Consider the following 11,912-nt stretch of genomic DNA (forward strand, 5'->3'; position numbering starts at 1 on the left):
CCACTCTGGAGATGTGGTCATCCGCCACAAACACATGCATTAACAGTTCCTCTTAACACACTTTTAAAGATTGTTACGCAACGGCACCACTGCAACAAAGCAAACACATGCAACAATCACTGCACACCCAGACACAAAGAAAAGAGACTTACAACCATCCTCAGCGTCTGAGGAAAGGTAGGACTGTGAACCCATAAAAGAAGAGATCCATTGAGGAAATTATAAAATGCTGTCAAACATTTGATGAAGCAGAGTTTAAAGAGCAAATGATATTATAAAACATTATCGACATGTGACATTTCTCAGTTCTGCATCAAGTAGGAGGATTCCCCCTGACCATTTGATTTATGTATAAGTGAGGTCTGTCACCTGTACGTGTGTAACACAATGCCAGTTTTCCTGCTTTCTGGGTCACTGAAGCAGGGTAACCTGAGCTCATCCTCTCCTATACAATAGCCGCTACTCTGCCAGAGGTCAGAGGGCGACTCACCTGCGAACAAAGAGTCTGTAATCTCTGACATGGTTCATACACACTGTCATGGTCCACAAAGCAACAAGTATAAAGGAGTCTTCCTATCTCACAGGGCATTTCCTAAGACAAACAGAGGGGAGGAGCGACAACACAACTCCCATCTTTTTAATTTCCACTTCTGTTTTGCATGAGAACTTCTAGGAAATTCTGTCAAGCCTGATGCTGCTAGAAAAGAAAAATATTGGGATCTTGGAAATCCTTTCAAAAGCGTCTCTTTCTCTCAACACAACCCTCTTGTCCCTACCACCCCCCTGTCCTTCCACAGGCGACCAAGAATCAGTTCTACTGCTTTATTTGAGTCCGCACTGACACCACACTGCCAACAGAAGCCCATCCACCCCCCACCCCCCCCTTCCAACAGCCTCCTCTGCTCTCCTCAGCTTGGCTCTCCCTTTCTCAGCAAAGAGCCAGATTGGGGGTTGGGGAGTGTTTTGTGGCCCAAATAAAAGAGCTAAAGTAGTCAGAACTCCTTTGTATAAAAGTGTTTGGGGGGGGGTGGGGGGGTTGGAGGGGGGGCAGTGACCCAAACAGCTAGTCTTTCAGGCCCGAGCTTACACGGACCAACAGGCCTGGGCTGTAGCCTGGCAACAGTAACCCATGGTGAGAGAGAACCAGAGTGAGAGAAAAGGGGTGATGAGGGACAGGGTTTCGTAAGGACAGTTGGAGCACATCGGAGGACTGATCCCCTACATACGCAGGTAGCACTGAGCACTGTCCGCGGCCAATTCAGTCTGGTAATTGAGTACAATCACGTCTAAAAGGATGTGTGTTTCACAGTGCAAAGTTTGTTTCAACAATTGTGCTAAGACACACAATGGAGGTATTGAAATCTCCAGAGGGAGGTTTCCAGAGCACCCCCTGAGCATGAATATTAAACATGTGAATACAAGGACATTTAACTTTCTCCGGATGAAAAGCAGTAATGAATCTGGCCAAAAGGCAAGGAAGGCTGTCAGTGCATCCTTCTCACCTCTGATAGCCCCTCAATGCTCAGATCTACATGTATAAGGATATAAACGAAGAATAGAAATGTGGAGCATTTCCTTGGCAGTGGGAACTGCGGAGCTCCGCCGCAGGAAGAGAATGAAACTTGTTGCTAAGTGCTCGGTTATACTGCTGTAAAAAGGCCGAACAACAGCATGTCATTTTTACGTTTGTAGTTTATATACTATCCGGACAAATTCGCCTCTAGTGTCTAACACATTTTTGGAAGATTCCTCCCTGACATTTTTCATATGCATTTGCCCATGACCACATTGCATGAGTCCCAGAGTCGGGGTCTTTCAAAGCTTTCATTCTCCTCTGAACTCCACCACAATAACCACACCCAGCCACCTAAACTAAACCAGATTTCTGTGCAACTTTGAAATTGAAATTTAAAAAGACCCTATCCCAAACCGAGCATGAAAGACCAACTACAATTTCCAGTCCAACGTTTTCTCTCAAGTTGCCTTAACAAAAAAAAAAAAACTCAATGTGACAGAAATATCTCAGGGCCTCTAATGACTTGCTATTCGTGTCACGGCAAACATTTGCTGCACAATGAGTGTGGATTAAATAGAACTACAACAATATCTGATAAACCACACTCCAGTTTAATCATGTTGACAGGATACGTCTACAGTCTGACTGAGACCAGTAGACTCTCACATGCTAAAAGAATAAGATTTGTTTATGGGGCACTGGCAAAGGTTCTTAGTGATAAGTTAAGTTGAACGCCAGGAAAAGAGCCAGAGAATGTCCATTATCTCAACTGCTGTCACTCAAGAAAGTACTAGAGATGTTTTACAAGGGTGTGGGCCAGTGTACCAATGAAACATTTCATAAATCTAAAACTAGTTACAATAATATAGCATTGTTGCTTTAGTTATTTGATCTGCTTGAGGAAATCAGGTCAGCTGAGTCAGTGATCTCTTTTAAATCCCTTGTTAAAACATAATTTTATCAGTGAGCCTTTACTGATTTTACCTTCTATTTTATATATGAATTCAATTTTTTTTTATTGATTTAAGGAATTCAATGTCTTTTAGAGTTCTTTTAAATTAATAGTCTTTTAATATTTGTAATTCCTTAATTTTTTTGTGTGCTCTGTTTTATTTTGCAGCCCTTGCAAAGATAGTAATCTATAAATAAAGTTAATAATTGTGGCAAAGTATTAAAATGAAAGTTTTTCATTAAGACATGTTAACACAGGCAAAATACTGCCTGGTTAAAATCAAGATGTCTGTGGAAAGTGTGCTTAGTGGAAAAGTGGATGCCTTTTCCTGAATCATTTAATGACGGACCCATCCCTTCCTCTTCTAAACTGAGGGAGAGACTCTGGAAATTCTGCTGACAGACCTCAGTTATTCCAATCAGGTCTGCCTGAATGTCTCCTCAGAGGTCACAGTCTCCCGGATCAGAACGAACAGCCAGGGGATGAGACTTCAGAGACAGAGCTTATCCCTACATAAGTATGTGGTTCAGACATACATTGACTCCAGAAAGAATAATAACGCACAAATTCCAACTGAAGGTTCCTGTGCCAACTCACAATAATAGCAAAACTGACGTTTTTTATCACACAGGATGAGTTTCCTGATGTGACATGTGAGTGAGCACACACTTTCTTTTAAATTCCCACATAATTTGATCTGTGACTTCCAAGTAATAAAGGATGAAGCAATTTCAGCACCATGTAGCCATGTGGTGAGAGGTGGGATAATATAAAATGAAGAAGTAGAAGCGAAAAGTTGAGAAGCATGGAGACCCGGGGTGCACACACTAAGCTGCATAAGCTTTGATAAGACAGGATGTGCGTAGCAGGGAGGTCAGAAGGCACCACTTCCTGTGATGGAGCCTGGGAACCACAGCTCCGAGTCTCCAGTCATGACCCAGAGAGAAGAAGCCACAACAAAACCAAAGCATCCTCCCTATGATGGTGTAACCTCTTGGCCGGATAGCACTCATCTCCACATGGACATGACCACTGTCCACTGTCATATACATTTATTGTAACTACTGGGTCTGCAAAGCATCACTTTGCCTGGATAATGGCACGGCAATGGCTCCATCCGTCTGTCAGGGCAGCGGGAGTGATATAGGCTACGTATAGCCTCGCAAAAATGCAGAGTAACTAATTGCAAATCAAACAAGTCATTCTAAACATCCCCTTTTCAATGAGACTAGGCTGACAGTATTGTTAGAGGCATTCCTGAAGGGGCTACCAGGGTGAATGGATGAGAGGTATGGACAATAACCTGAAAGCACCAGTGGGGCAGGAGGAATCTTAGTAAGCATTCCTTTCTAATCCACCATAAAGATGCCAAAGAAAACACCAGCCCTGAGGTTCTCTCCGCTAAGCTAACAATCTAATGTGTTTCTCTGTGCCTTGGCATGTGTGTAGATTCCCACTTCTTAGTGAGCTGTGTTTTTCAGAAATGCATTTTTCATCTGATTTTGATAAAAGAGTCCAATCGCCGTTAGGTTGTGCTACATTTGCGAAATTGCAATCTCTCCTGGGAACGTGTTATTCTGAGAGTGTGTGTTTTTTCATGAAGTGGGTAGATAAAAACATTTTACTGGAAAAACAGCACTGGACAATGTCTGGACAGGCTGCTCCCCATCAGAGTCACAGATCTGTCTCTTTAATCATGTTCTAAGAGGCTGGGAGTCAGGGTCATGACAAAACACTCACTATTTATATGGTGACTCTGCTACTGAGAGCCAAGGGCAGAGCATTCATAAAGAGGACCACTGTATCCATCCGTGGGCCTCGCACAGCAGAGAAGCCTCACATTTATTTCCCCATTCGGTTTTAGGGGATCTGAGAGGAAAGGGTTACTCATAATCTGCCACTGTGTTGTTGGTGGGGGGGGCACAGGATGAGCCGCCATAGCTGGGACAACACGCAGAGAGAGAGAGAGTGGACGTGTTCGCTGCTGCACTGTGAGAGAAGCAACATGTGCAAGAGGGGCTGAGAGCTACCAGCTTCATTCCACCACGAGCTTGTCTCTCACAGTATGGGGGCAGCTGACTGCTCAATGGCAGCACCTGGCCCTATGCTTCCCCTTTGTCAAGATCTGACTTCACTGGATTACCATCACAACATCCACCAGCTGTCCTCTACGCAGCCTCACCCCCACCCCCCCCCCACCCCCTGCTTCCTACCCAGCCTCCCTCCACCCGGTCCCTACCCCCAGTCGGATCCCTCCAGCTGGATCCTCTCTGAATGACACCCTCTCAATCTGCCTAATTATCTCTCCTCTGGCCACGCCGCCGTGGCCCTCTCTACACCGCACGTTCTGCTCACAGGGCAGCGCTGAGGGGCCAAAGACACTTCAACAGGACTTCCTGACGATTAATCCTTCACTGCCAAGTTCAAAACTCTGGGTCACACTAAGCTCACAGAGAATATACTTAAAAAATATTAATGGTGCATCAAGTACCACAGTGTCGTACAATGCAAAGAAAACCCCACATTACAAAGATAGGTTGTACTTTGGAACTGGAAAACCAGTGAAGCTGGGATTTGCAGATCAGGTGCATCCGAACAACTTCATCTCCAGAGCAGACGTGCAGAACCTCAAAATCTCACTTACATGTTGCACTTATCTGAAGGCATCAAACACAGCCTGGTTTGGTAAAAGCAACCGTCCCACTAGTGCACACAAACATGTTCACAGACTCAGACACTGAGAGGTTCGGAGCACAATACTCACAGTTAGGAAATGCTTTATCAAACTTATTTTACCTTAATTACACCATTTCTCTTTTGATGATGCTGCAGTGATCCTGGTTTATACGGTTTCCAATTGGAACCAGCATGTGGAGATGATTTTCGTGCAAAGTTGCTTTTTTAAATTTGAACACTTTAGTTAAAGTGAATGCAACCACTTATTCGTGGTCTTTTGCAATCACAAGTGAAGGAATTAATCGCTGACTTGCAGTTGCAGGCAGCAACTACAGCCAGTTAGTGCCTGCACTGGGAGCAGAGTCATGGAGCCTGGTTGGAGCAATCAACCCTTTCAGACTAGAAGCATTAACTAAGCTTTACCGGGTCACTGAAACAGATGACATGGGCATCAGAAAGTTTGTTCACTTGAACAGTTTCCAGAGGATTACTATTGTAATCCCCTATTAGCAACTCTGGACTGTAACTTTTACCCAGTCACTTGAGGAGGGAGTGAGGAGGAGGCAGACACAGAAACTGACGAGACAGACTACTATGAGAACCCTGGGATTTCTTTCATGTTACAGCCGTAGTGTTGTATTATAGCTGTGTTCGCCAACAAGACAGAGGATACATCGGTATCTGGGACAGTAACAATAGCAGCCTACCTCCCATCCACACGGTATTACTGTCACTTGTGAAGTTACAAGCCATAAGAAAAATGTAATAACACAGTGGCTGAGAAGGAAGCAGGAGCAGATGACCATTCACTGCACAGAACAATGTGTGTGCTTCTGTGCAACTGTGGTGATTTCTAGCAAGGTTGTTTTTTTCACTGGTTCTCCAAATTCCTGTCAAATGCCAAAACGTGTATCTGTATATGCATTAGTTTCTGTGTTTCTATTCCGCACTGGCCTTGTTTCGCTGGGGCCTTTATTCGCTCCCTGCTCGGCTCTGTTCTGATGGTGCAGGGTTACAGCCAGGTATCTGGTGAAAGAAAGGATCTTTTCTGCTGTTTTGAATCTCCTGTTTCCGTGGGCTCCCAGTGGAAGGGGTGGGGTGGCTCCACCGCTCACCTCAGTGTCGGACTGGTCTGACCACTCTAATGTGGCCACGCTCTGCTCCACTGCTCGGCCCTGCTATGGGACTCTTTCTTCAGTGTGTGCTATGACATTTGTCCCCTTCCATTCGAAAACCTCTCGCTTTGCACTTAAAGGGCTTCTTTTTCTTGGCACTGGACCAGCATAGTGACTACCAACTCCTATGTACCACACAACACGTGTACACAGTACAAAAGATGAATGAATCAAAGCATCTGCCAAAAATTATTCCCTGTGACGACATTAAATCTGTAAATAATGGAGAAACTAAACAAAACATTAGATTATAATGTGGCTCTCGCTAAAAGGAGAAAAATTGTATATCTATACACCCTCAGACAAATTGTGTCAGACATTCTCCATAAAATTACACATTTACTCGCTCATCTTGGCTAATGATTGAAAAAAATGAGGGTGGTGGTTACTTGTTTCAGGGACTCTAGTTAGACTCAGATTCTAGTTACACATTGGCTAGTGCATATATAAATTCTTATGTCTTATTATTTGCTTGTGAAAAGTGCATTCATGGTAATGGCCCAACTTTGACCCCTACTGTAGGGTAAATTGCTGGCCCACACCAATAAAATAATAAATCTGCCATTTTTGGAGGGAAGCAGCTGGCAACCACTGAGTTTTTTTTGTTCTAGAGATGACTGTATCGCCTCATCTGAAACACTGGGGGCTGTTTCCTAAGCTAAAAGGTTCTTTAAAAAAGGGCAAATGACCCCCAGGCAAGACACTGTAGGCTATTTAACTGGAGTATTGTACTAGGTTCCCACACACCCCCTTCAAATTCGGAAAACAAAAGCCGCATCACTGCCAAAAGATGCAAGAGCTCAAAAATGCCCAAAGCAGGCGGGAAACGAAAGAAAGCACAGAAAACAATTAGTTAAAAAACCTTTGAAATGAACTCATGTTGCTTGTAGAAGGAAAAGTCTGCAACAAAGATAAACACCACGCTTTACTCATGTGCAGCATAGTGACGTGATTTATGTCTGACAAAGCTCCGTAACAGGTGCAGGAGATGAGTGTGGCAGCCAAACACGTCGAGGCGTGCTGATGCTCATCTGTGGGCGGCCTAATCAATTCGTGCCTGTCTTTCACCACGCTTATGTGAATGTTGTAAATTAACATCCAGTAGGATATGAGACTGATTGTGAAACTGGGAACGAAACTTTACCGGGAAACCTTCCACAGCCGAGTAACAAATGGCAGCAAGTGAACACACATTTACACACAAGGCCTCTGCTTTCGTCAAAAGCCTTTAACAAACTGAGAATATGAAGTATTGAGGAAGGAGAAACATTGGCCCACAAGTGTTATCCTGGTACAACTTTACATGATGTTTCACTTACATGCATCGAGCAGGTGAATCTATGCATGTCCCTCCGTTTTCACAGGGTCTGTATTGATCCACGCAACGGAACCCTGTGGAAATTGGGAAAAAACTGTTAGAGAAGCAAACAATTGACGAATGATTTGATGGAATCCACTTTTTTCTGACAGTAAATTACAGCAAAAGTAGAAAAAAAAGCCCCATTATCAGGGTCAGTGTCTGTGTGGGAAATCTTTGTTTTCAGTAAAAGATGGTGGAAATGCTCCTTTATTGTCCCTGATACATTTTAAAGCACAGACATCAGGCCTTGGCCACTTGTGGCATCTTGCAGACACACCCGCATGTTTGTTGTTTACTTAGTCAAAAGCAGATACACCTTTGTGTTTCCTGCATGGAGATACATGCTGAGATGATGCTGAGATTCATCCCTGCTTGGAAAACATTTTGTCTTAGGAACCTTCATTTATCTGACAGTCACTGCTCAGCCGCTTCGTGGGAACAGATATCCAGTTGCTTAGAAAGGCCTTTGTTCACACAGAGCTCGGGGGACTCCGGCTCATCGCCCGCTGCTTTAGGTTAAACAAATGTTCGCCTTCCTTCCCTCCTCCTGAACGGGGCCTACAGTAAATGCACTTTTGGAAACTTGTGAGGTTAAACATCCTCATCGCTCAAGTCCACGCGTCTCAGCCAAACGTTAACAGGGCTGCTGGTGTCAGAGGAACCTCGTTCAGGGTTTAGTTCACTCGGCGGAGCAGCACAGAACAGAGTCATCCCACTTTTTTCCCACAGAGGAAAACCAATCACTGCGCTTAGATCCGAGGTCATTTGTTTTTAGATAAAAATACCTGTGGACTACAAGATGCTATACAGTATTCAGATGTATCCACAAAAAACTGCGTGTGCCTCTGTGCGTAATATTTTGACACGTGATGTGCGTAAAAAATCTGTTATCTGTTGCTCTTTAATTATTCTTTGGAAAACTCTGATGATTTTTTGATAAATTTAACTCAAACTGCAGCATAAAACAGAACATTAAAAGTAAACGTAAAATCAAATTTGGCACAAAGATGTCAGTGGTAGCCAGTCAAGTCATCTTTTGCCTTTTTGGACCGGGACACTGGACATTGAATGAGTGTCCAGTTTACACCCTACAAGTTTGAATAGACTTTAATAACAAAACAAACTTACCATCACAAATATGCAGGAAAAATAAAAATGACAGAATAATCCATGGAATATTCCCTTCCATTTCGGTGGAAAAGTTTCCAGCGTTTCAAGTTGGCTCTTTCAGTAGAAATACATCCTTTGTTAAGTTCACAGAAAAACAACGGCTCCAAAGTCGATGGGGGGTTTCTCATAAAGTCAGCCGGAAAGAGTAGCGTTAGTTCCCAATCCCGTGTTATCCTCCGCAGCTCGGCCACGGCTGCTGTGAGTCTCGGTTCGCCTCCTGAAACTTCTGCTAAACTTTTCCTGCCCGATGTGTCCCAGCGTCTCCTGTCCCCGCCCCCTCTGTCTCTCTCTCTCTCTTTCTCTTTCTCTCTCTCCTCCACACTGGATCGTCCCAGCGCCATCACCCCCACACCCCCATCACACACACACACAGACACACAGACACACATACACACAACCCCACACACACTGAAAAGTTTGATGTGTTCCACTCCCTGAATATTATACAAAAGTTGGGACAGGAAAATACAGAGACCACAGTTCCACACATCATCGAGCTGCTCTGGGACAAATCTATCAAAACAAATGGGCTCTTTCCTGCTTTATAATAAACACAGATTAACTGCCATAGCAGATTTGACCCTTGCTTCAAAATCTGCACAGTTGATTTCTGTGGGTTACAAATGACAGTCTGTGGGAAAGTAATGGTTAAACTGCTGGACCCACAGTATTGACAAGGATCTTATAGGAGAGTCAGAAATCTCGAAAAAAAAGCTGTGCTAAAAAACAGAGAAACTGTAGGACCAACTTTTAAAAAAACACTTCAGCTGGTAAAATTAAGTTTATCTTTATTAAAACTAAATAAGTTTTATTGACACAATTGATAACTTTCACAAAAATGTGTTTTCTCAGTAGGTTTTTCAAGTTGGAAACAGATTTGAGTTATTCAGTGTGATCAGGTACCTTGTGAAAAATGCCAGTCCTGAACCAGAGAAAGTCTGTTTCGAAATCAACACTATGACCACATGAATAAAACTAAACAGGTTTGTCCAAATGTAGGGTGGTGCTCTTGCAAGTGCTTTTAACGACAATTACTTATTAAAATAGCATTCGTTTGAAATCTATAATCCAGACAACAAAGCCTCACATCATGCCCGTGAAGAAGTAGCGCCTCAGTTTTCTAGTGGCAGACTGCAGTTTCTCTGACCCTGTGCGAGCTCACTTGCTTGTTTGCGTGTTTACAGTTGATGAATTGCAGATAAGCGAGTGAATTGTGTTTACATGGCAGACAACATTCCTATTATCCCCGTGGCCCATGTACCGAGTCTCAGTCCTGCTCTCAGAGCCTGCGCCTCCTCAGCCTATGGCAGTGGACTCATTTTCTGCAGCCGGTGTATAGTGCCTCAGTTGTTCTGCAGAACACAGAGCGGAGCCGGTTGCTTACAGAGACAATAGCCTTGATTTGAATCATAAAAGGAGTCCGGCATTATGACACAGTTTCTCTCTGCAGGGGAGGGTTGCACACTAATATTCAAGCACACTGCTGCCACCCCACCGTCTCCCCGTCACACTATTCCTGCTCCTGGCCTTGAATAAATTACAGACATGGGTAGGGCCATGAATGTAGCAGGCTGGTTTGGAGTGAAGTTCGTTAGTGCGTGTGACGTCATCTATAGGGGTCAGTGAAAAGAGCTTCTTAGGCCTCACAGACACCTGCTTCCCTTGGCACCAACCGTGTGATGAAAGTTGGGGCAGTGCAAAGTTTTTCAATGGCTTGATTGAGTTTTTTTGTGCACAATGACATGATTAGACTGCCTCTGTATTCTTTCTGTGCATTTGGATATTGCCGCAGCTCCCCTTTGAAATCGCACGCGGGCTCGTATCCAAGATAATATATAGGCTACGTGTGCGTGTCTCACTGTGTGTCTGGCTGTGTGTGAAAGCTTGAGGCAAAGGAGGAAGGTGTGATGGAGTTAATCTAACTCACAAATAGGTGTAATAAGCAGATTTTTTTGTGTTTTCATCTGGCTGTGAATCATGTCTTTCGCCCCGTGGGGATGTGGGAGATGCACTCATGCCTCAGTCTGACAGGTGCTGGCAGTATCTTGACTGACTCCCAGTTGGAGGACGTCCCAGGGAGAGATTTCTCAGTGTGCTCAGGGGCAGACAGGTTGTATTTACAGTATGCTCCTATCTCGGCACTCAGAGTCCACAGATGCCTCGCGTAGCTCATCCCTCTGGAAAACGTAGAGGTCTCGGTCGTTCCGTGGAAACAGCTGCTGGCATCATTGTGTCTAACAAGCTTTTAACAACAGAATATCACAAGGCTGTTGTCAATGAACACAAGAATGTATTGAATATACAAATGTCATTATTGATGCTTACTAATGTAGGAACAGACAGGGAAACAGAACAGCTTTTAAAACGTGTTTTGATGGAACCTTAAACAGCTTTTTTTTTAATTCTCTTGACAACTCGGGTATTCCAGTAAAGCTGCATTTTCCTGTTAATGAATCAACCTCCCTGTGTCCTCAGACTTTGGAAGCCTGCTGCTGATTGGCCCGCGAGACTTCCAAGTGTCGTCGCTCCCAAATTAGAATGCTTTGTTTGAGAGGATTAACATCTATGCTGCTTGACTCGAGAAAATAAAGAGCCAATAAGAAAATTACAGTTCACCTTCTTCCTCATCAGTGGAAGTGGCTGCTTCGGCACGTCCCTCTGGAAATACGACCTCTCCTCGATTGTTTAAGAAATGAAAGAACTAATTCTTGCCTGAACAACAGCAGCTTCTGGTTTCTTAAAGGGCGTTTTTTGTTCTAGTCTTTAATATGTAATGTCTTGTTAACCTAGTTAACTTTTATATCTCTCGTCCACTTTCACTCGTTCTTTACACACACACACACACACACACACACACACACGCACACACACACACACACACACACACACACACACACACACACACACACACACACACACACACACACACACACACACACACACACACACACACGCACACACACACACACACACACACAGGACAAATAAATCAGGGGTTTGTTTGTATTGGAGAGAAAGTGTGAGAGTAGAAGCCCTGGCGACAAAATTCTCGCACGGGACTCA

General features: G+C 44.0%; 1 protein-coding gene across 1 annotated transcript in view; it reads right to left on the bottom strand.

The window, feature by feature from the left end:
• Positions 1-9,088, bottom strand: part of notch3 (notch receptor 3) — a 30,192-nt gene extending 21,104 nt beyond the window's left edge. The window contains exons 1-2 of the mRNA XM_035181404.2: positions 8,808-9,088; positions 7,639-7,711 (exon numbers count right to left, since the gene is read on the bottom strand). Of these exons, the coding sequence (XP_035037295.1) occupies positions 7,639-7,711; positions 8,808-8,868 (134 nt within the window). The 5' untranslated portion in view covers positions 8,869-9,088. The remainder of the gene's footprint in view (positions 1-7,638; positions 7,712-8,807) is intronic.
• Positions 9,089-11,912: the final 2,824 nt, after the last annotated feature.

Source organism: Hippoglossus stenolepis, chromosome 16 (genome assembly GCF_022539355.2).
Source record: "Hippoglossus stenolepis isolate QCI-W04-F060 chromosome 16, HSTE1.2, whole genome shotgun sequence".
NCBI lineage: Eukaryota > Metazoa > Chordata > Actinopteri > Pleuronectiformes > Pleuronectidae > Hippoglossus > Hippoglossus stenolepis.